The sequence below is a fragment of the Macaca mulatta genome, chromosome 11 (assembly GCF_049350105.2).
Source record: "Macaca mulatta isolate MMU2019108-1 chromosome 11, T2T-MMU8v2.0, whole genome shotgun sequence".
NCBI classification, from domain to species: domain Eukaryota; kingdom Metazoa; phylum Chordata; class Mammalia; order Primates; family Cercopithecidae; genus Macaca; species Macaca mulatta.
Window position 1 is genome coordinate 107,954,006 of NC_133416.1, and position 25,840 is coordinate 107,979,845.

General features: G+C 36.0%; 1 protein-coding gene across 5 annotated transcripts in view; it reads left to right on the forward strand.

The window, feature by feature from the left end:
- The window catches only part of GAS2L3 (growth arrest specific 2 like 3), a 52,022-nt gene extending 27,150 nt beyond the window's left edge, over positions 1 to 24,872 (forward strand). For all 5 annotated transcript variants that reach the window (XM_015152565.3, XM_077954792.1, XM_077954793.1 and 2 more), the window contains 7 exons: positions 639 to 807; positions 1,912 to 2,027; positions 11,414 to 11,555; positions 17,440 to 17,503; positions 18,129 to 18,267; positions 21,971 to 22,078; positions 23,543 to 24,872. In XM_015152565.3, the coding sequence (XP_015008051.2) occupies positions 639 to 807; positions 1,912 to 2,027; positions 11,414 to 11,555; positions 17,440 to 17,503; positions 18,129 to 18,267; positions 21,971 to 22,078; positions 23,543 to 24,871 (2,067 nt within the window). In that variant the 3' untranslated portion in view covers position 24,872. The remainder of the gene's footprint in view (positions 1 to 638; positions 808 to 1,911; positions 2,028 to 11,413; positions 11,556 to 17,439; positions 17,504 to 18,128; positions 18,268 to 21,970; positions 22,079 to 23,542) is intronic.
- Positions 24,873 to 25,840: the final 968 nt, after the last annotated feature.

The following is a 25,840-nucleotide window of genomic DNA, read 5'->3' on the forward strand; positions in this document are numbered from 1 at the left end:
CAGGAATCAGTAACCCATCTTACAGCTAAGATATTAAGACTCTGGTCAAGTAACTTGTTAAACTTACTCAAGCTAACAAGTGAAGGCAAAATATTATTTGTTGAATTGTACCCTCTTGCTTCAATAGTAGAATCCATTCATTAATTTGGGGTTTTCTTACATTGACCACAATATTGAATATTGAAAATGTCTTGGCTGGGCGCAGTGGCTCGTGCCTGTAATCCCAGCACTTTGGGGAGTCTGAAGCGGAAGGATCGCTTGAGCCCAGGAGTTCAAGACCATCCTGGGCAACATAGGACGACCACATCTCTGCAATACATAAAATTAAAAACTTAGCTGGGTGTGGTGGCATGTGCCTGTGTTCTCAGCTACTTGGGAGGCTGAGGTGGGAGGATTGCTTGAGCCTGGGAGTCGAGGCTGCAGTAAACCATGATCGCATCACTGCACTGTAGCCTGGGCAGCAGAACAGGACTAACATGTTGCTTCTAATTTATATATTTGCTGTGAGCTACAGCAGCTTTTTATATGTGTCTATTATGTATGATTTATGCTTCATCATTTAAATATTGATGTGGATTATGATGACTTTTAGCAAAGGTTTTATTCATTCAGTTGATTGATTTTTTTTTTTTCGTTAGGTATGGTTTGGAGAAGATCTGCCTCTAAGTCCTCGGAGTCCTCTGACCCCCAGACATGGACCAGGATTGGCTAATGTTTGTCAGTATGATGAGTGGATAGCTGTGAGGCATGAAGCCACTCTGTTGCCCATGCAAGAAGATCTATCAATCTGGTTATCTGGTTTATTAGGTGATGCTTGAAACAATACCCCAAATTGTATTATCTTATTCAGTATGCATTTATTGAGAGCCTTACTCTTTGTCAAGGAGTGATTGTTACAGATGCTGGGGATACTCTAGTGAATGAAGTATTCAGTGCCCTTGCTTTCACCAAAGTTACATTTCAGCTGGGGAAATACTCTGATTCACCCTGAACCTTGGGTCTTGAATAGTAGGAAATTTGAGATTTAACCGAAGAGGTCAATAAACTTTGAATAATGAACATTTTCATTGTTAATATTAAAATCATCTTTAAAAAGTGTATTGATCTTTATTTTTTTTTTTTTACTGATTCACCCCCCTCACCCCCGACCTGCCTTAGTCTTGTATAAGCCATGAACTTTGAGTGAAATATATACTGTAGATAAAATGATTACAATTTCTGAGGCATTGAAGGATAGAGGCATATGAAACCTAGGAAGAAGTGTCAGGTTGGAGAATGTCTGGCATCATATTTTTTACTCTATTAGAGAATATGATGAATGCTTTAAACTTTCTCCCCAGAAAAATTTTACTTTAAATAATTTTATGTGGAATTCTTAAGTTTTCATGAAAAAGAGTATCTTAAATGATATAGCCCTTCCAAGATAATAAAATACCAAATATTATCTGTATTTGTCTATTATCAGTTTGATGGATAATGTTTAGAGTTTATTATGTAATAATAATGTTTTTAAAGAAGATAATCTAGAAGTAAAACGTTAGTATTCCCTGGGTATTTGTTATGGTATTGTCTTTAATTTTAAAATTGGAACCAAGTCCATCTTATTTATAGAGACTATTATTCTTGTGCAAGGAATATTAATACGCAGTGAATTTATTTCAAATGAAATAAAATCGATGTCAATTTTCTATATTTTTTCTGTACTTCTACATTACAGATATTTTTGTTTCAGTATCATTAAGTTAACTTGCCATTATTTGCTATTTTAACTGTACCTTCTAAGAGTATTTAAGAGTCTGATCTGATATTTTTCTAGTGTTTTGCTGTAATCTGATTCTACTTAATTAATTTTAACCATATTGTTTGAATTTATGTTTCTAGAAGAATCTTAACTTTGAAATATGTTTTTAGGTATTAAAGTTAAGGCAGAAAAATTATTGGAAGAACTTGATAATGGAGTACTACTATGTCAACTGATTGATGTTCTTCAAAACATGGTGAAAACATGCAACTCTGAAGAATCAGGGGTAAGTAAATGTTTGACACTGTTGATTTTATGTCTTGGTACCTATTAATTTATGTATATTTCTTATCTCTAGGAGGTTGTAGACTTCCATGTCAACTGGCTATGAGATGTTGAATAATTTACTTAACCCTTTTCGAGATCTGGAAAAATGTTCTCTTTCATAAAATGACATTAACAGTTACCTTAGGATTTATTTGTGAGAGTTCAGTCAAATTAAATGAGTGAATGTACAGATGGTGTCTAACATAGTGCTTGATGCATAGTCAATCCAGCTCTTCTTGAGAACATTAACATAACTTCCTTTTAGAATTGTTGTGAGGGTTACTGATGGACATTTGGGTTGATTCCAAGTCTTTGCTATTGTGAATAGTGCCGCAATAAACATACGTGTGCATGTGTCTTTATAGCAGCATGATTTATAATCCTTTGCGTATATACCCAGTAATGGGATGGCTGGGTCATATGGTACATCTAGTTCTAGATCCTTGAGGAATCGCCATACTGTTTTCCATAATGGTTGAACTAGTTTACAATCCCACCAACAGTGTAAAAGTGTTCCTATTTCTCCACATCCTCTCCAGCACCTGTTGTTTCCTGACTTTTTAATGATCGCCATTCTAACTGGTGTGAGATGGTATCTCATTGTGGTTTTGATTTGCATTTCTCTGATGGCCAGTGATGATGAGCATTTTTTAATGTGTCTGTTGGCTGTATGAATGTCTTCTTTTGAGAAATGTCTGTTCATATCCTTTGCCCACTTTTTGATGGGGTTGTTTGTTTTTATCTTGTAAATTTGTTTGAGTTCTTTGTAGGTTCTGGATATTAGCCCTTTGTCAGATGAGTAGATTGCAAAAATTTTCTCCCATTCTGGATTAAGAAAATGTGGCACATATACACCATGGAATACTATGCAGCCATAAAAAAGGATGAGTTTGTGTCCTTTGTAGGGACATGGATGCAGCTGGAAACCATCATTCTTAGCAAACTATCACAAGAACAGAAAACCAAACACCGCATGTTCTCACTCATAGGTGGGAACTGAACAATGAGATCACTTGGACTCGGGAAGGGGAACATCACACACCGGGGCCTATCATGAGGAGGGGGTGGGGGGAGGGATTGCATTGGGAGTTATACCTGATGTAAATGACGAGTTGATGGGTGCTGACGAGTTGATGGTTGCAGAACACCAACATGGCACAAGTATACATATGTAACAAACCTGCACGTTATGCACATGTACCCTAGAACTTAAAGTATAATAATAATAATAAATAAAAAAGAAAAAAAAAAAAGAATTGTTGTGAGGGTTAAATGGGAAAAGAGCTTGTGATGGTTCCTGGCACACAAGTAGCAGCTGCTATTATTATTTTCTTCTTTATATATTTTCCATATATTGTGTTGGTGGTAAATTCTATAAATATTGATTGGATAAATAATAAATGTTTTTAGACAGTGTTCATTCGTTAGCCCTGAAGTCATGATTTGAAGTCGGTAAGGTTTCCTCTCTTTTCATCAAATGTAGGTATTCTCAAGAGTTTGGAGTCTGCAAATTTACACACAGTTGGTGGAAATATAAGGGAGTATCATCATTCTAGGGGACAGTGGATGATATGTGTGTGTGTATATATATATCACTGAAAATAAGGTATATCTTGTAAAAATATTTTGTGGGTACATACTAGGTGTGTATATTTATGGGGTACATGAGATACTTTGATACAGGCATGCAATAAGTAATAATCATCGTGGAAAATAGGATATCCATTCCCTCAAGTATTTATTCTTTGTGTTACAAGCAATCCAATTGTACTCTTTTAGTTATTTTTAAATGTACAATTAAATTATTATTGACTGTAGTCACCCTGTTGTACTATCAAATACTAGGTATTATTAATTCTTTCTAACTATATTTTTTGCACCCTTAAACATCTCCACTTCCCCCACCTCCCACAATCCTTCCCAGCCTCTGCTAAGCGTCCTTCTACTATCTCCATGAGTTCAGTTGTTGATTTTTAGCACCCACAAATAATTGAGAACATGTGATGTTTGTCTTTCTGTGCCTGTTGTATTTCACTTAGCATAATGACCTCCAGTTCTATCCTGTTACAAATAACAGGATCTCAGTCTTTTTTATAGCTCTATGGTACTCCATTGTATATATGTGCCACCTTTTCTTTACCTGTTCATCTGTTGATGGACATTTAGGTTGATTCCAAATCTTGGCTATTGAGAACAGTGCTTCAGCAAACATAGGAGTGCAGATAATCTCTTTAATCTACTGATTTCCTTTCTGTTGGGTATATACCCAGTGGGTTGTTGGGTCATATGGTAGCTCTATTTTTAGTTTTTTGAGGAACCTCCAAACTGTTCTCCATAGTGGCTGTAGTAATTTATATTACCACCAGCAGTGTATGAGGGTTCCCTTTTCTCCACATCTTTGCCAGCATTTGTTATTGTTTGTCTTTTGGATGAAAGCCATTTTAATTGGGGTGAGATGATATCTCATTGTAGTTTTGATTTGCATTTCTTTGATATCAGTGATGTTGAGCACCTTTTCTTATATCTGTTTGCCATTTGTGTGTCTTTTGAGAAATGTCTATTCAAATCTTTTGCCCATTTTTAAATTGGATTATTAGATTTTATCCTACAGAGTTGTTTGAGCTCCTTATATATTCTACTTAATAATCCGTTGTCAGATGGATTGTTTGCAGATATTTTCTCCCATTCTATGGGTTGCTCTTCAATGTGTTGTTTCCTTTACTGTGCAGAAGCTTTTTAACGTGATGTGATCCTATTTATTTTTGATTTGGTTGCTTCTGCTTGTGGGGTATTACTTATGAAGTTTTTGCCCAGACCAATGTCAAGGAGAGTTTTCCCAATGTTTTCTTGTAACAGTTGCATAGTACGAGGTCTTAGATTTAAGTATTTAATCCATTTTTATTTCATTTTTATATATGGTGAGAGACAGGGGTCAAGTTTCATTCTTCTGCATGTGAATACCCAGTTTTCCCAGCAGATTTTATTGAAGAGACTGTCCTTTCTCCAATCTCTGTTCCTAGCACCTTTGTTATAAGTGAGTTCACTACAGTTATCTGGATTTATTTCTGAGTTTTCTTTTCTGTTCCATTGGTCTGTGTCTCTTTATGCCAGTACCATACTGTTTTGGTTGAAGTCAGGTAATGTGATTCCTCCAATTTTGTTCTTTTTACTCAGGATAGTTTTGACTATTCTCAGTCTTTTGTGATTCCATATAAATTTTAGGATCTTTTTTCCATTTCTATGAAGAATGCCGTTGTTATTTTGGTAAGGATTGCATTGAGTCTGTAGATTGCTTTGAGTGGTATGACCATTTTAACAATATTGATTCTTCCAATCCATGCACATGGAATATTTTACCATTTTTTGGTGCCCTCTTCAATTTTTCATTAGTGTTTTATTGTAGAGATATTTCACTTCTTAGCTTAAGTTAATTCCTAGGTATTTAATTTTATTTGTGACTGTTGTAAATGGGATTACTTTTTATTTCTTTTTCAGATTGTTGGCATACAAATGCTACAGATTTTTGTACGTTGATTTTGTGTCCTGAAACTTTACTGAATTTGTTTCTCAGCTCTAATGGTTTTTTTTTTTGTGTGGGGGGGGTCTTTAGGTTTTTCTAAATATAAGATCATATCATCTGCAAACAAGAATATTTGACATCTTCCTTTCCAGTTCGGATGCCAAATCTTTCTTTCTCTTGTCTGATTACTCTAGCTAGGACTTCCAGAATCGTGTTGAATAACAGTGATGAAAGTGGGCATCCTTGTTGTGGTCCAGACCTTAGAGGAAAGGCTTTCAGTTTTTCCTCATTTGGTATGATACTAGCTGTGGGTCTGTCATCATATGGCTTTTATTATGCTGAGGTGTGTTCCTTCTATACCCAGTTTCTTTAGGGTTTTTATCACAAAGGGATTTAAATTTTATCAAATGCTTTTTCAACATCAATTGAAATGATATATATGGTTTTTATACTTCATTTCGTTGATAGATGTATCACACTGATTGATTTGCACATGTTGAAACATCGTCGCATCCCTGCGATAAATCCCAATTGGTCATGATGAATAATTTTTTAAATGTATTGTTGAATTCAGTTTGCTAGTATTTTGTTGAGGATTTTTGCATCAATATTCATCAGAGATATTGGTCTGTTGTCTTCATTTTTTAATATGTCTTTGTCTGGTTTTGGTATAATACTGGCCTCATAGAATGAGTTTGGAAGTAATCCCTCCTCTTCTGTTTTTCAGAATAGTTTGAGTAGGACTGCTATTAGTTCTTCTTCAAATGTTTGGTAGAATTCAGCAGTGAAGCACTCAGGTCTCAGGCTTTTCTTTACTGGGAGGCTTTTTATTACAGCTTTGATCTTGTTACTTGTTATTGGTCTGTTCAGGTTTTGTTGTCATACAGTTGCTCAGTATAATCCTTTAAATTTCTGTGGTATCAGTTGTAATGTCTCCTTTTTCATCTCTGATTTTATTTGTGTCTTCTCTCTTTTTTCTTAGTCTGACTTAAGGTCTGTCAATTTTATTTATCCTTTCAAAAAACCAACTTTAAGTTTTGTTTATCTTTTGCTATTGTTTTTGTCATTTCAATTTCATTTATTTCTGTTCTGATCTTCATTATTTCTTTTCTTGTACTAATTTCGAGTTGATTTGCACTTGTTTTTTTAGTTCTTTAAGATGCATTGTTAGGTTATTTATTTTAAGTTTTTCTTCTTTTTTGATGTGGACACTTACAGCTATAAATTTACCTCTTAATACTGCTTTCACTGTATCCCATAGGTTTTGGTATTTGTGTTTTCATTATTTTTTTCAAGAAAATTTTTCAATTTTCTTCTTAATTTCCTCATTGACCCACTGGTGTCAGTCATTCAGGAGCATATTGTTTAATTTCCATGTGTTTATATTGTTTCCAAAATTACTCTTGTTATGGATTTCTAGTTTTATTCCATTACGGTCATTTTCAGGTTTTAAAAAATATTTTAGGAGTTGTTTTGTAACCTAACATATGATCTATGCTTGAGAATGATCCACCTGCTAAGGAGATTAAAGCAGCTGCTGAATGAGATGTTCTGTAAATATCTGTTAGGTCTATTTGTTCTATAGTGAAGATTAAGTCTGATGTGTCTTTTCTGATTTTCTATCTGGAAGATCTGAGCAATGTCGAAAGTGGGGTTTTGAAGTCTCCATCTATTACTGTATTGGAGTCTCTCTCTCTCTTTAGCTGTAATAATATTTGCTTTATTTATCTGAGTGCTCTAGCATTGGGTCCATATATATTTACAATTTTTATATCCTCTTGCTGAATTGACCTCTTTATCATTATATAATGACCTTCTTTGTCTCTTCTTTGTCTTAGAATTCATTTTGTCTGATATAAATATAGCTACTCCTGTTTTTCGGGTTTCCCATTGGCATGGAGTATCTTTTTCCATCCCTTTATTTTCAGTCTATATGTGTTTTTATGGGTGAAGAGTGTTTCCTGGAGACAACAGAAAATTGGGTCTTGCTTTTTCATCCATTCAGCTACTTTGTGTCTCTTGATTGGAGAATTTAATCTATTTACATTCAGTGTTATAATTGATAAATAAGGACTTACTCCTGCCATTTTGTTGTTTTCTGGTTGTTTTTTTGTCGGCTCCTTCTTTCCTTCCTTCCTGTCTTTTAGTGAAGCTGATTTTCTCTGGTGGTATGCTTTAATTTCTTACTTTCTATTTTTCATGTATCTGTTGTATGTTTTTTGATTTGAGGTTACCATGAGGCTTGCAAATAATATCTTATAACCCATTATTTTAAACTGATTGCATAAGCAAAAGAACTATTAATAGCAAGGGATATTGTCACAGAGCTTCCCAAACCTAGAGAAAGATATCAATATTCAAGTACAAGAAAGTTATAAAACACTAGCAGATTTAACCAAAGAACACTACCTCAAGGCATTTAATAAACTCCTAAAGGTCAAGGATAAAGAACTCACTTTAGCATTTCTTGTAGGATGGTCTGGTGTGGATGAAATCCTTCAGCTTTTGTTGTCTGGGAAAGTCTTTATTTCTCCTTCATGCTTAAAGGATCCTAAAAGCAGCAAGAGAAAAGAAACAAATAATATACAATGGAGTCATGTTCCCCCAGGCCCTGGTTGGGTCCGGAGATGCTGTCTGGGAGCCAGAGATTGAAGTCTTAAACCTTAGAAATTTACCTGATATTACTGTTTTACTGCAGCTAAGCCAGCACTCAAACCACAAGTCAAAGTCCTTCCCACTCTTTCTTCCTCTTTTTATGGGCAGAGGAGCCTCTCCCTGTGGCTACTACCACCACTGGCCCCTGTGGGTTTCTGCCAGGCCACTGCCAGTAGAACCCAAGGGCTCTTTAGTCAGCTTGTGGTGAATGCTGCCAGGCCTGGGACTCACCCTTCAAGGCAGTGGCCTCCCCTCTGGCCCAGGCCAGGTCCAGAAATGCTGACCAAGAGCCAAGGCCTAAAGCTGGGGACTCCTCAGAGCTTGCTTGGTGCTCTACCCCACTGTGTCTGAGTTGGTCCCTAAGGCACAAGACAGAGTCAGCTTTACTTTTCCCCTTGCCTTTCTCAAACAGGAGGAGTCTTTCATTGTAGCCACCAAAACTGGGAATGTATTCAGTCCCACCTGAAGCTAGTATGTCTGACAGCCCAACGCCCATGGCGTGTTACCTGGGTATCACTGCTGGTTATTCAGGGCCCAAGGGTTCTTTACTCAGCAGGTGATGAATCCTGATAGGTCACCATTGTGACAAGGCAGCACTGAGTTCAGCGTAAAGTCCTCCAGTTGCTGTGCTGTCTGTCTTCCAAGTGCACAGCTTTCTCTGCACCTTGTGGCTGCTGCCAGGGGTTGGGGGAGGTGGTGCAAGCACACGCTTAGCCTGGTTGATGTCTCAGTAGGTCATATGCTCCTCCCCTCTGGTCCACTGGCTCTGAGTCCATCTCAGCACTGGGCTTGCCTAGGACTTGCAATTCTTGTGGCCTAGACTGTCCCTCAAGTTCACTTAGGTCCCCAGAGCACTCCAGTTTATGGTAGCGAGGCTTGTCTGAACTCAAGCTCTTATTACTGTAATGGGTGAGTCCCCTCTAGCTGGGGTTGGTCCAAATGCTTTCTCCATGGGCAGACGTCAGTTACTAAAGCCTGGTTCTGCCTTCTGCTGTGTAAGGACAGCAGTGAGTTCAATGTAAAGCCTCAAAATCACTGTACTCTCCCTCTCCCAGATACACAGATTCTCTGTGCCATGTGGTTGCTGCCGGGAGGATGGAGGGAGGGGTGGGCAATTTAAGACTGTCTTTCCTTCCCTCTTCAATGTCTCTCTCAGCGATATGAAATTAAAACCAGATTTCTGGTCTGATTTTTGATTCTTGTAATGGTGCTTCTTGTGTGTAGTTAGTTGTTAAAATTTGATGTTCCTGTGGGCAAGACAAATGTTGTAGGTTTGTATGGGGCTGTCTCGCTCTGCCCCCTAAAGCACATCTTTTGATACATAGGTCTATTTGTAGGAATTTATTCTGAGAAAATAATCAGAAGTTTGTGAAAGTGATAGTACAGAAATTAGGAACAACCTAAATGTTCATCAATAGAGAAATTGGTAAAAATTAATTATGATAACCAGCCACATTGGAATATTATACATTCATTAGAAACAATTTTTTAAATATGTTGTTTTGAACCCCACATGGTGTCTACACCCTGTCATTTAGTGTATATGCACACATGCACACACAAATGAAATTGAAGAATGGCGTATGTGACGTTTTGTAGACACAAATATGTGTATAGTTGTGCATAGAGATGTCTTGCCGAAATGTGGGTGAGAGGATTTCAGTTGATACTTTGTAGTTTGCTGTTGGTTTGATTTTTTTTTTTTTTTCAGTGATTGTATATTCTGTATTCAATCAGGGAAAAAAAAACTCCTAAGGTTATTTTAGTTTTGGAAATAAATAGTAACAGGAAGGATATACAAGGAACTAGTAATAGTGGTTAACTCTAGGGAGAGAGAGGAACTGGGAGTAGGTGAGAGAAAGGCGTAATATCCTACTGTACCTATTGCATTAACAAAAATCATATTCATGGATTGCTTATTCAAGTAAAAATTTAAACCGAACCAAAACAAAAAAATCTCTTAGCCTCAGCAGAATTATCTAAATAATCTTGGAGCAGATAGTAAAAAAAATTAAGATTCTGTGAAACTTAGATCATCAGTTTTCAAAGAACTTTAATTAAGAAGGAACAACTACTTCCTTATTTGATAGTCTCCTCAAGAAACTCAGAACCATCTTTATGAATCTACATGGAAGGAAGTAAGCAAAAATGGGTGTCTGTAATTTTTTTTTTTTTTTTTTGAGAAAGAGTCTTGCTCTGTTGCCCAGGCTGGAGTACAGTGGCATGATCATAGCTTACTGCATCCTGGAACTGCTGGGCTCAAGTGATGCTCTCACCTCAGCCTCCTGAGCAGCGGGACTTTAGCTACGTGCCACCATACCTGCCTAATATTTAAAAAAATATTTTGTAGAAATGAGGTCATACTATGTTGCCCAGGCTGGTCTTGAGCTCCTAGCCTCAAGCAATCCTGCTTCAGCCTCCCAAAGTGATGGGATTACAAGTGAGTCATCATACCCATCTCTTAACTTTTAACATAGCAATAATTTGAGGTTTATATTGAACTATGTGTAGAGAGACATACCGTTGAGAGTGCTTTGCAATTATTAGGCTGTCAGTTTTTATTTTAATTTAAGATTCTTACGTCATTTTAAAAAGAAAGAGGTGAGAGATGCTTGATCCTACTGCTAATTTTGACCAAATTGTTTTTCTAGGAATCATTTTTCTGGAATATACTTTAAAGCAGCGGTCTTTTTGGCACCAGGGACTGGTTTAATGGAAGACAGTGTTTCCACATATTTGGGGCTGGGGGGGTTTTGAGATGAAACTGCTCAACCTCAGATCATCAGGCATTACATTCTCATAAGGAGCACGCAGCCTAGATCCCTTGCATGCACAGTTCACAATATGGTTCGAGCTTCTGTGAGAATCTAATGCTGCCGCTGATCTGATAGGAGGCAGAGTTCAGGTGGTAATGCTTGCTTACCCACTGCTCACCTGCTGTGCGGCCTGGTTCCTAACAGGCCACGGACCGGTACCAGTCTGTGGCCCAGGGTTTGGGGACCTCTGCTTTAAAGTAAAATAAAATGTTTTCAAAAGTATCTTTTTTCTCCAAAGTTGTGTACTTTTTGGTTACAGGTGATGGATTGAACATTTATTTAGTAATATCAAAATGACTGTTTAATGAAAATATCCTTGATACATTTTTGAAATTATTCTTTTATCTTTTCCAGAATTTTCCAGCGAGAAAAGTGCCCTGTAAGAAAGATGCTGCATCAGGTTCATTCTTTGCTCGGGACAATACCGCAAACTTCCTTCATTGGTGTAGGGACATTGGGGTTGATGAAACTTACCTCTTTGAATCTGAAGGTTTAGGTAAGTGATGTTGTTGACATTCTTGTTTTTAATGCTTATTAGGAGATTTTAATATCCTTAACCTCTAATTTTTCTTTCCAAATAAGGACTCAAATGCCTCATCTCATTTTCCTAGAAAAATGTATACTTTGAATATATGTTGAACTATTGGAGAATCAGGGCCGGGCGCAGTGGCTCATGCCTATAATTCTAGCACTTTGGGAGGCTGAGACGGGCGGATCATGAGGTCAGGAGATCGAAACCATCCTGGCTAACACGGTGAAACCCCGTCTACTAAAAAAAAAAAAACTAGCTGGGCATGCTGGCGGGTGCCTGTAGTCCCAGCTACTTGGAAGGCTGAGGCAGGAGAATGGCATGAACCCGGGAGGTGGAGCTTGCAGTGAGCCGAGATCACACCACTGCACTCTAGCCTGGGTGACAGAGTGAGACTCTGTCTCAAAAAAAAAAAAAAAAAAAGAATCAGGTATTAAATAAATTAAATATATTAACCTTTTCACTTACAGTTAAAGATTTTATGTGTCTAGAATGCCCTGAAATTCTAAATTCCTAAATGAGTTGGCTACATTAAGAATTACTCTACCAAGCCTAAAAAGTAGTAACTTCCCTTTCACCATATAATTACGGAAATGACAGAAGGCCTAATAATGTATAATCATGGTGTTTAGCTTTACCTTATAACAACAGCTGCCAACTCTAATGGATTAATATTTTTGACAATTCATTTTGAGAAGTCATGCTCCGTTGAAGAATGATTGACGTATTTTCTCATTTCCTTTAAGTCAACAGAAGCACCTGTATAGTGACTAAAGCGGTAGCTATTTAAGTTTTGTACTATATTTGAAAGCATTTATGTATGTGTACATACACACCCATACCCACCCCCCTACCCCCACACACTGAATTCACAATGTGATAAGCACAGCAGTATACCAAGGGCAGGGCTGTGGGAGTTGTCTGCCCTGGTAGAAGTTTTGTCACTGACATTGTTTAGGATTGCTGGTTTGTGGTGATAGTAAAAAGCAAACTGACTTTTAGTTGGTGCATTATTGTTTTAAAATTCTCTACTGACAGTGCACACCCTTATTGCCTGCACACAGAGTAAGTTGCCTCCTGTTTACTCTGCATCTGGGCACCCGTATCCAGTGCAGAGCAAGCATGGGATGCTATTTTATCCCTCTGTTTGCACCTTGCTTTAGATCCAGGTGGGCTGATCTTTATTGACAATGTAGTTGATGTAATGGCATATCTACTTTCTAGAGATCAAAAGAAAGTGGAAATGCTTTGAATTCTCTAGTTTCTGGTTTATAGTTTCTGAAAGGACATAAGATGGTTGTATATTTCTCATTTTCAGTAGAAGGCATCTTCTCACTCTCCTGAAGGTCAGTATAGGACTAAGTAAAGCGCTGTCAATAGCAGTAATTCATTTTGAGGCATTGAACCAATAAGCTAATGTTTTTACTCTCCAGAGGTCTCAAAGATGAGCCTCTTAATTTTTCACACTTTGCTAGCAACTCATAGCTATTTTATGAAACAAATATACTATTTTAAGAAACTTAGAAAGTATTTAGAAAAACAAGTTTAATAAAAATTTTAGGATAAATTCCTCTGTTGGTATGAATTTTAAACTCAAATGTAGGCTTTTTATTGCTTTGAAAGAGTATACTTTGTGCTTGGGGTGTATAATAGATGCTATGCTATTCATAAGTCAAAGAACAATTACCATTTTTATTGAGAGAATCAGGGCAAATGCAGTTCATGCACATATTGCACATGATTAGATTAGGATTCAGAAATTTCCTAGACTTTCTAGCTTTAAGGACTGGAACAGAAAGGTAGATGATCCATAACTACTACTGTATCATTGCATTTAGCGTATGTTCTATGATGATCAGGCCTTTTTAAAAAATATTTTAAAGATCCCTGTTTACCTTTATATTGCATTTCCTTTTAAATTTATTTTTATTTTTAGTATTGTATTAAAATGCACATAAAATTTACTATCTTAGGCTGGGCACGGTGGCTCACGCCTGTAATCCCAGCACTTTGGGAGGCTGAGGCAGGCAGATCACCTGAGGTCAGGGGTTCGAGACCAGCCTGGGCAACATGGTGAAACCCCGTCTCTACAAAAATACAAAAATCAGCTGGGCATGGTGGTGCATGCCAGTAGTCCCAGCTACTCAGGAGGCTGAGGCGGGAGAATTGCTTGAACCTGGGAGTGCAGTGAGCCAAGATCACGCCACTGCACTCCAGACTGGGTGAAAGTGAGACTCAAAAAAAAAAAAAAATTACTATCTTAACCATTTAACCATTTTTAAGTGTATTAGTTTCTTTTGTAGTAGCATAAAAATTGAGATATGCTGTGTACATAATGTAAAATTTATAATTTTAAAATGTACATTTCAGTGGTTTTTAGTATATTCACTATGTTGTACAATCATTACTACTATCTAATTTTGGAACATTTCTAGAAAATCTATACCTATTAGCAATTAGTCGCAGTTATTCTCTTCCCCCATGCCAAGGCAAACCCTGTTCTCTGTCTCTATGGGTTTGCATATTCCTGATGTTTCATATAAATGGAATCATACAATATGTGGCCTTTTGTGTCTGTTTCTTCTACTTAGCACAGTGGTTCATTTATGTTGTAGCATGTAACAGTACTTCATTCCTTTTTATGGTAGACTAATATTCCATTGTATAGCTATGCCATATTTTTTAAATTCATTAATCAGCTAGTGGGCATTTGGATTGTTTCCACTCTTTGGCTATTGTGAATAATGTTGCTCTGAACATTTGTGTACAAATTTTGACGTAAATATCTTTTTTTTGAGACAAGAGTCTTGCTCTGTCACCCAGGCTGGAGTGCAGTGGCACAATCTCGACTCACTGCAAGCTCTGCCTCCCGGGTTCATGCCATTCTCCTGCCTCAGCCTCCCGAGTAGTTGGGACTACAGGCACCCGCTACCATGCCCAGCTAATTTTTTGTATTTTTTAGTAGAGACGGGGTTTTACCGCGTTAGCCGGGATCGTCTCGATCTCCTGACCTTGTGATCCGCCCACCTTGAACTTCCAAAGTGCTGGAATTACAGGCGTGAGCCACTGCGCCCGGCTGTAAACATATTTTTTAATTCTTTCAGATATATGCCTAGGAGTGGAATTTCTAGGTCATATGGTAACTCTGTCTATCTTTTTGAGGAGCTATTTTCAAAGTGGCTGGACCATTTTACATTTCCACCAGCAGTGCCCATGTGTTCCAATTTCTCCACATCTTTGTCAATACTTGTTATTGCCTGTTTTTTTTTTTTTTATTATAACCATGCTAGTGGGTGTGAAGCAGTATTTTGTTGTGGTTTTGATTTGCATTTCCCTAAGGACATTGAACATCTTTTTATATGCTTGTTAACCACTTGTATAACTTCTTTGGAGACTGTCTATTCAAATCCTTTGCCTATTTAAACAATTGGGTCATTTACCCTTTTTGTGAACTTGCAAGAATTCTTTATATATTCTAGATACTAGGCCATATTAGATAGGATTTGTAAATATTTTCTCCTAGCCTTTGGGTTATTTTTTTACTTTCTTGATAGTGTCCTTTGATATATGCAAATTTTAAATTTTGGTGACGTTTATCTATTTTTTTTTTTTTTTTGCTTATTCATACTTTTGGTCATCTAAAAATCCGTTGCCTAATTAAAGTCATACATATTTTTAACCTATATTTTCTTCTATAAATGTTACAGTTGGTGCCTCTTAGTTTTAGGTCATTGATCTATTTTGAGTTAGTTTTTGTATATGGTGGGAGGTAGGGGTTCAAATTCATTCTTTTGCATATAGATGTCCAGTTGTGCCAACACAGTTTGTTGAAAAACCTGTTCTCTCCTTATTGAATTGTCTTAGCATCTTGTTGAAATTAATTGTACATAAATGTATGGGTTTATTTCTGGACACTCATTTCCATTCCATTGATCTGTACATTTATCCCTATGCCAGTGATACACTGTCTTGATTACTGTAGCTTATAGTAAGTTTTGAAATTGGGAGGTGTGAGTCTCCAACTTTGTTCTTTTTCTAGATTGGTTAGGCTTTTCTGTGCCTTTGGAGTCCCATATTAATTGGATCATCAGCTTTTCCATTTCTGGGAAAAAAAAGGGCTGTTGTAATTTTGATAAGGATTACACTGAATCTGCAGGTCGATTGGGGGAATGTTGCTGTCTTAACAAATTGTCTTCCAATCCATGAACATGAGATGTCTCTATTTATAATCTTAAAATTTCATTCAACAGTGTTTTGTAGTTTTCAGTGTATAAGTGTTACAATTCTGTGATTAGGTTTACTTCCAAGTACTTTGTTCTTTTTGAAGCCATTTTAAGTGGAATTATTTTCTTCATTTCATTTTCATACTGTTCATTTCTAGTGTATGCAACTAATTTTTGTGTGTTGATGTTATCTCCCACAACTTTGCTGAACTTGCTTATTAGCTCTAACAGTTATTTTGTAGATTCTTCAGGGTTTTCTTCTATACATAGGATTACGTTACCTGTTTTTTGTTTTTTTGTTTAGTTTTTGTTGCTTTGTTTTTTGAGACAGGGTCTCACTCGGTCACCCAGGACTGGAGTATAAGTGGCATGATAATAGCTCACTGTAGTCTTGAACTCATGGATTCAATTCATCCTCCTGCCTCGGCCTCTTGAGTATCTGGGATTACAAGTGTGTGCCACTATGCCTGGCTAATTAAAAAAAAAAAAAAGAAAATTGTAGAGACAGAGTCTCACTTTGTTGCCCAGGCTGATCTCAAACTCCTAGCCTCAAGCAATCTTCCCGCCTCAGTCTCCCAAAGTGCTAGTAGTATTATAGGTGTGAGCCACCATGTCTGGCCTATGTTATCTGCTAATAGATGTAGTTTTCCTTCTTCCTTTCAAGTCCAGATACGATTTATTTATTTTTCTTGCATAAATGTCATGGCTACAACCTCCAATACAATGCTGAATAGAAATAATAACAGTGGACGTCCTTGTCTTTTCCTGGTCTTGAGAGGGAGACTTACAGTTTTTTACCTTTAAGAAAGATAATGACTGTGGGTTTTTCCTAGATGCCCTTTATCAGATTGAGAAACTTTCCTTTTTTTCCTGGTTTGTTCAGTCTGTTTTTTTTTTTTTTAATCATGAAATGGTTGGATTTTGTGAAGTGGTTCTTTGTCTCTTGAGATAAGATAATTGTGTGTGTTTTTTCTTTACTCTGCTAATAGTATATTGCATTGGTTGATTTTCTTATATTGAACTATTTCTGGCATAAATGACACTTGCATGGTATATAATCCTTTAATATGCTGCTGGATTTGGTTTGCCAGTATTTCTTTGAGGATTTTTGTATCTATATTCATAAGACATACTGGGTTTTCGTTTTCTTATGATGTCTTCATCTGGCTACCTTTGGTATCAGGGTAATGCTGTCATCCTAGAATGAGTTAGGAAGTACTTTCTCTCCTCTTTGTAAGAGTTTGAGAAAGGTATTAACACATGATTCAATGCTAAAGATAGCTTAAAATAAAATTGAGGTATTATATATCTTTTAATGGTATCTCTTGTTGAAAGATCTGAAACATAAGCAATGTTACTAAGCCCTCAATTTTTTAGACTTTAAATGCTGTACAAATAAAGGTCCATGGTAATTTTTCATTCTGTTCTTGTTAGCTGGTTTTTTTTTAAACTAATTTGTCGAAGATAATAAGTAGAAAAAATAAAAGTGCCTTTTCTTTATTTTTTCTGAACTAGTAAACCCACTGTCTTCATTATTTTTTTTTTAATTTAACTCTCTTCTTCCATGCTAGAAATATGTTTCCATACTTAATTTTGCTGTATAAAATAAGTGGTTTTATTTTCCACAGTTTTGCACAAAGATCCAAGACAGGTGTATCTTTGTCTTCTTGAAATTGGTCGAATTGTGTCAAGGTATGTATTTCACCATATTTCAGAATTTCAATGTTATAAACATTTTAAATCTACTGAATTTTAGAACTCTATTTTCTATAAATTAAAAAATTGCTTTAAATTAATTTGCTATTTTTTGTTTCTTTATCAACTTTTTTCTGTTTGCATGAGCATATGTAAACATCTGAGTTCTCAATATAGCTTGTCTTCATTTACTGTTAAACTGCATTTACTGTTCAATTTTTTAGATTAAGGATAGGGTAAGAGCATGTAGTCTAAGGCAGTTGAAGTCAAAGCAAGTCCTCTGAACACAGAGAGGATCTGGCAGAAGGCCAAGGCGCGGTGTCCCCCATACCTACTTCAGTTCTGTCTTTACTCACCAGGTGATTTGAAAGCCATCTTTCAGGATCCCAGGTAGAATATTGGGAGCATCCTGCAACCCAAATATGTGCTATGATGTGAGGATTATAATATAGATATTTTGCAATCTATGATACATTAAACAGCATTTTCAAATATCCCAGTGAAACAATTGGTAGAAAAGGAGCATATAGACTTTACTTCAGAAAGAAAATCTATCTTGATGTGCAGGCAAGTACCTGGGTCAACTTTGCTTGAATAATCAGATCTCCTGGTTGGTTTTCAGATATGGGGTTGAGCCACCAGTGTTAGTAAAATTTGAGAAAGAAATTGAGTTAGAAGAGACCTTGCTTAATACTTCTGGGCCTGAAGATTCCATCATCATTCCAAAATCGTGCTGTCAGCATGAAGAGCTACATGAAGCTGTAAGTAGTTGCCACACTTTCTTTTGACCATGATACCTTGAAGTCTCATAGTTTTAAGCACTTCTAGTTTGCTACAGGTGATGCTATTTTTAAAAGCAAGTATTTCTTATTCAGAATATAAACCAGTATTATTCTCCATTCTCTGATTAATTCAGGGCATTATATTTTAAAGGTGATTTGTTATTGCGTGTGTATGATGAGGAATAAATGTGTAGTTGAGGAGTGGTGGGGCAAATTGATTGGAACTCATCATGAAGAGCACTATAGGCCACAAGAATTCATTGATTCTTTTTTCAGTCTGGTAGTATTGTAATCTGATTTGCAAATTATAAGGAATATTCTCATGGTCATGTAGAGGTGATATTGGTTTTATGGTAATAATCCAGGCATAAGATGAGAGCTTGAACTTGAGCAGCAGTAATGGGGATGAAGCAAAAGGAACAAATATAAGACATATTTAGGAGGAATTGTTAGAAGAATTGACAGGAATTAGTGACTGATTGTGTGAGAAAGAGAATCTAGGGTGATTTCCAGGGTTTCTCTCAGTAGATGGAGAATACAGGAGGAGGGAAAGTTGGGAGGGAATATTGATGGGTTTTTATTTTTTTTTTGAGAATTCTCTCCTCCAGAATATATCCGAACTTGTTAGATGATAAGTTACAACTGGATAGTCTTCTTAACTTTATCTGTTCATTAGGTAGAAGTTAATAGAATTGCTCTTCCTTGGGTTGTGGGTCTTCTACAGTGACTACAGTGTGAACCATGAAGGTGAACTGAGCATGAACATTTTCTGCTTAGACTGTTGTTTGGACTGTAGCATTTTATGCAAGTGTGAAATACACAAAATTAAGAAATAATGAATAAATCATTACTAATAAACATTTTAAAAATATTGCCTTGATTGTTTTGTTTAATGTAATAAAAGTCTATAGTAAAACTATCAGATAACCTTGCAAGACAGATTAAGAACATGTCAGAATGAACAACTCTTTTATCCGGCCAGAGTATCTACCTACATTATGCTATTGATGTGTGTGTGTGTGTATATATATTATATATATATAATATATATAATAATTGTCAATATCAATATGGGAAGCAGAAAGAATGCAGTAGGTAGAAAATAAAATTTAAAACTCATGTAACCTTAAAGAATGATAATTAAATAAAAAGGAAACATTGGAAAAATATTTGTATCAAGTGGAAAATACAGTGTTTTCATTTCCCTATTATATAAAGACCTTACACAGTTTGATAAGAAAATCATTGTAGTAAATAAGTGGGCAAGGTCTGTGTTCACACAGGAAGATAGCACAGTGTCGAAACTTGCTGATAATTGAGGAAATCAGATTATAACAGCTATGAAATACCATTTGCCATTTGCCCCATTAGCAAGATTTTTTAAAATTATGAAGCCTGGTGCTTTTAAATTCTGGTAAACTGTATTTAGGGTTTACTGTTGGCAATGGAAAATGACGTAAACTTTTGAAAAAGAAATGGACAAATATTAAGAGCTACAAAAATATTACTTTTTCATTTTTATTTTAGTTGAAGAGGGAAAATGTAGCATAAATGAAAGTGTTTATTGCATTAGGACTTAGAATGGTGAAAAATTGAAAGCAATGTAAATGCCCTCAAATAGGGCAATGGTTTGGCAAATTAGGATTCATAATCTTAACAGGATAATCATTGTGATCATTATGAAGAATATGTAGCAACAAGAAACATTTATTTTGTGTAAAATATGTATATACAGACAAACTGTACAGAAATGAGAATGAAAATAATAGTAATATAGTACCTTTATAGATTATTTTTATTTCCTTAGCTATTTCCTTCAGTATTATGATGTAAATTATGTAATAAAATCAGAAGAAATCATTTCTTACCTACAGCTCTTATTTCTTTTAGGCTCATGCCTTGTTCTGATTGTGGGTTAGTGCTGATTTGTACTGCTCAATATAAGTGAGCTTCAGGTATCTTAAACAAGGAAAAGATATGCCTTCTTATATCTACATTCTTGTTATGAAAACTAAAAAGAAACATTTCTCTAAATATATATGTGCTATATGAATACATTCAATGTCTACCTATAAATACATGATCTACAGATATCTTTGTTGAAAATAAGGAACAATTATTATCTGATTCATGATTTAGGGTCCTGTTACAAAATATACAACTGCAATTCTGTATACTTAGGAAATTTTTACAGACAGAAAGTGGTGACTAGAAGATATATCTCCTTTCAGATTACTTTGGTTAACTAATGTATCAACATGGTTCTAATAACTGTAAGCCCTTTCCCAGAGTTCAGTTTATTTTTCACCATTTTATGTACATGGTGTGTGTGTCTGTATGAACGTAGATGCACATGTGCACGTGTGCATATGAACAAGATAAACTTGATTGGGTAACATATGAAAATCAGTTCTATTTGTTTATAAGCACATTATTTTGTTAAATATATGATACAGGAAAACAAATTCTGGACCTTTCTTATCAGGCCCTAGTGAATCCACAAGTGTTCATTTGATTTAGGTAGATATTTAAGATAATCATATAAATTTCTATTGGTGCTCAGCTAAATTAGGCATATCTAAAGAGACTCTCTTTAATATCATGCCTAAGTTTAGTTATATGAATTCGTTTTGATAAATTGTGTGTGGCAGTAATTGAAAAAAACATTCATGACCTTCCTTTTTCAAAAACATAATTTTAGGAAAAGCCAAATATTTTCCACAGTGGCTGATGTGTGACTTTTTTCAGTCATAGATATTTCAACAAGTATCTTTACTTAATATATTTATATTTCCCTGTTTTGAATATATAATTCTTAAATTTGTTTTTATATTTACTGCAGTTCTACTATTTAAACATATTTATAATAATAAAAAATTCTGTAAGCTTCTTGACTGGCTGAAGTAGAGTTCCCCCATGCCAACTCCTATTTCCTTAGCAGGCTATTGAAACAGAGCACTTTTAGAGAAATGCACCTTGAATTGAAAATTTTAAGAATTTTACCCAGTCTTGAGAGAATAGATGTGAATATGTTTCTGCCAATTTTAATAATAAATTTGAGCAAATCTAGATATTTCCCCCACAATATTAGTTTAGCACACTGTTAAGGGACAAGTGAAAATTCCTACTTAGCCTTTATCTGACTGGCCTGTCTTTGATTTGACATGTATTATTAACTCAGGGCTTAAAACAAAGTCAAGCTTAGTAACGAACTCATATGTTTCCCAAAACTCAACAAATGTGTTAATTGACCTCACTGTGTTATGTGTTCGAAGATGAAGGGTGGGTGGGAGGGAGGGAGGGAGGGAGAGAAAAATAGAAGAGAGAGAGAGAGACACTGAGAGAGAGAGACAGAGAGACACCAGCTAGGCTGTTTGGATCTGAAACCTGGCTCCGCTACTTACTAGCTGTATGATCTCAGGCAAGTTTAACCTCTTTGGTAAAACTAGGGAAAATAAGAATTTCTTTACCACAGAGTCGTGCTGGGAAGATTGTGGCTTTTAAGTTAGATTAGCAATGTCTAATCTCAATATTTGTTAACAAGCACAGGAGAAGCGATTACATCGTTGAACCTAGAATTTTTATTTTTAAGTTTGGTTTTCCTTGGCTATCAAATAATATTGTACTTTAAACAAAATGCTTTTTATAACAAGCACTAAATTTTATTTATTCATCATCTTAGGTTAAACATATTGCTGAGGATCCTCCTTGTAGTTGTTCTCATCGATTTTCTATTGAGTATTTGTCTGAAGGACGGTACCGACTAGGGGATAAAATACTCTTTATAAGAGTAAGTCCATTATTTACATTTTATTTACACATAAATACTGTTTTGAAATTGGACTTATTGTTTCACTAACCTTTTGCTCCCCTTTTACTTTTAAAAACATTGGAAAAGATGCTATTAATGGAAGGATTTCACTGTACAAGGAAAATGGAGTAATTTCTTTCATGAGTATATAATGAATTTAGGTAAACACTCATCACACAGCAAACAACTAACTTCAGGATAGCTAAGATTATTTAGACAGTGAATATAATAGGGGAAAAATCCTTGTATACCTCAAGGAACTTATTTCTCAAATTTTCTTAGAAAAAGGAATTTTCCATCATAAGAAGAAAAAACAAAGCATCTAATAAGATTGAGTATCCATAGTGAAAAAAAAAAAAAAAGAACTGTACAGTTTATAATAATACAAGCCTTGGACATTAAACAGAAAATATTTTTCTCATTGACACAGAATCAGTATGTATACCAGTATGCTGATACATATTTTCATTTCCCTCCTTTGTCCTATCTACAGTTGATTAATTGTTCCTTTTGCTGGTAAGGAGATTGAAATTTCACCTGTTCATCATCCTTTCCACTTCTCATACAGAAGCTGGCTTATTTCCAATTTAGGAAAATAATATAAAAGTATTTAAAAATATAATTTCACCATCCATATTTTCTTCTATTTCACGTATTATTATTACGTCCTCAGCCCCACCTAGCTCATACAGAAACATTTACATGCATTTTCTTTTAATTAGCTTTCTGTTTTAAAGCAGTATGATGTGGTAGTACACAGAGCATAGGACTTAGAGTTAAAATTTGTGGGTAATCTCATACAGTTGTGCAGATTTGCCTGCTGAATGGACAGGGCCCTAAAACCCAACTTGAGATATATTGGCAGAGCCAGGATATCTTATTTTTAGGATGCAAGTTATATGTAAATACCTTTGTTACAAATAGGAAGATTTTTTTTTTTTTTGAGACAGAGTCTCGCTCTGTTGCCCAGGCTGGAGTGCAGTGGCGCGATCTCGGCTCACTGCAAGCTCTGCCTCCCGGATTCACGCCATTCTCCTGCCTCAGCCTCCCGAGTAGCTGGGACTACAGGCGCCTGCCACCAGGCCCAGCTAATTTTTTGTATTTTTAGTAGAGACGGGGTTTCACCTTGTTAGCCAGGATCGTCTCGATCTCCTGACCTCATGATCTGTCCTCCTCGGCCTCCCAAAGTGCTGGGATTACAGGCGTGAGCCACCGCGCCCGGCCCACAAATAGGAAGATTTTGTATCGTTAGTTGCATAATTCGATGTGAGTTAAATTTATTATATTAATAATGAGAAAGAAACTGTCAATTTGTAGTGAGGCTGTTGGCAAATGCTCTGAATTTCATAGATCACAGACATCACATATTGTAACTGCTAATGAATTGTAACTGTAAATCTCACAGTATTACAGCTTTACTTTTTATTTTCCTTTTGGGGGCAGATGCTTCATGGAAAACATGTCATGGTTCGCGTTGGTGGAGGCTGGGATACTCTTCAAGGATTTTTGCTTAAATATGACCCCTGTCGAATATTACAGTTTGCCACACTGGAACAAAAAATTTTAGCATTTCAAAAAGGAGTTTCTAATGAAAGTGTACCTGATTCGCCCGCCAGAACACCTCAGCCTCCTGAAATGAATCCTTTGTCAGCAGTTAACATGTTTCAGAAACAAAATTCAAAACCCAGCATGCCAGTTCGTATTCCAAAAAGCAAGGAAAAACAGGGACGTCCACCAGGTGCATTGGTGCCACCATCTTCACTGAAAGGAGGTAATCTGGGCCCTATGTCAGTCCGTTCTAAATTGCCAAATTCTCCCGCAGCATCGTCTCATCCCAAGCTCAAGTCTTCAAGAGGCATAACAAAGAAACCGCAGCCTCCTTCAAACAATGCATCATCTTCACTTGCTTCATTAAATCCAGTAGGTAAAAATACTTCTTCACCAGCTTTACCAAGAACTGCACCTTGTATATCTGAGTCACCAAGAAAATATATTGCATCCTCCAGTACCCCTAAGGCCAAGGTTATTCCAGCCCAGAATTCAACAGATCTGCCTGAGTCTACACTTTTGCCAAATAAGTGTTCTGGAAAAACTCAACCTAAGTATTTGAAACATAATCATATTTCTTCCAGAGATAGTACAGTATTTCACTTAGCTGCACATTCAAATTCATCCTCAAAGTGTCCTAAGCTACCTAAAGCAAATACACCTGTAAGACCTAAACCTTCTTTCCAGTCCTCTGCAAAAATGACAAAATCCAGTTCCAAAAACATAGCCACGGGTCTAGGAACACAGTCTCAACCATCCGATGGTGCCCCACAAGCAAGGCCAGTCCCAGCACAGAAACTTAAATCGGCCTTGAATTTAAATCAGCCAGTTTCCGTGTCCTCAGTTTCTCCTGGAAAAGCTACACAGAAATCAAAAGATAAGAATATAGTTTCAGTTACCAAAAAGCAGCCTCAGAATAAAAGTACTTTTCAGAAGACAGAACCCAGCTCCTCAAAGTCTCCTGGCCGAACCCCACTGTCCATCGTGAGCCTTCCCCAGTCTTCTACCAAAACACAAACTGCGCCGAAGGCAGCACAGACTGTCGCTAAGGGCCAGCATTCAACTAAAGGGCCTCCCAAAAGTGGCAAAACCCCAGCTTCAACCAGGAAACCACCCTTATCTGTTAAGGATGCAGATAGTGGAGATAAAAAACCTACTGCAAAGAAAAAGGAAGATGATGACCATTATTTCGTCATGACCGGAAGTAAGAAACCTAGAAAATAAATACGTAGTCATTATAAAGAAAAGAGAAAAAGAAGAGTGAATGTGTCAGCTTCACATCTTAAAAGTTTCTCCTGTTTGTGTCTGTGTAAATAGGTGCAGACACTAAGGATAGTGAGGATGGAGGTTGGGATGAGGAAAGGGTTCATCAGAATTCACATGTCTGAATTCAGAAGGAGCCCTTCTGAAGCAAACAGTTATAAAATCACTGCAAGGTTTTTATTAATAAGAGACATGTATATGATTTTCAGTCTATAGCATCTTTGTTAACATCTGCCTGTTGCAGGAAATGTAAAAGTTACTTAACACTACAAGAATTTTAACAATAGTTGCTCTATTTTTGAATATGTATTAAATATGGAGTTCATATACCTGCTAATATCAACGATGGTGCTCTTACTATTAGGTCATTGCATTTTGGTTTAAAAACAAACAAAACAAAAAAAAAACAACGGTTTGGCACTTGTCCCACAAAAGGCATCTAATTTAATGTTCTGATCAGAATTGCCTGATCCAACAATACTAAGTCATGACTGCTGCTGACTAGCTTGGCATTACTCTGTGTTAGGTAGAATTCTTATTATTTATTTTTTTTAAGCTTTCCAAATCGGAAGGAACTGATTGTTTCACGTGGCTTATATTTACATTGGTAATATTTTGTCAGCAATATTTTTGGTAAAAAAAAAAAAAACACAAAAAAACAGCAAATTAACTTACTGAAGTATAAACAAACGTTAACAATTTTTTATATTATCTATAAAAACTTAGACACCTTATATTTCACATGTTGTGCAATGTGACGGGAAACTGGTTTAGTAGCTTTTAGCATATTAAAAATAATTTTTATAATGTAATTTCCTATAAGTGCAAATCTGACATTTTACATTACAATAATGTGAAACATCAGAATTATGTTTTAACAACTTTAAAATTAAGATGATACTGAAATAATTGTTATGCTATGTAAAAATT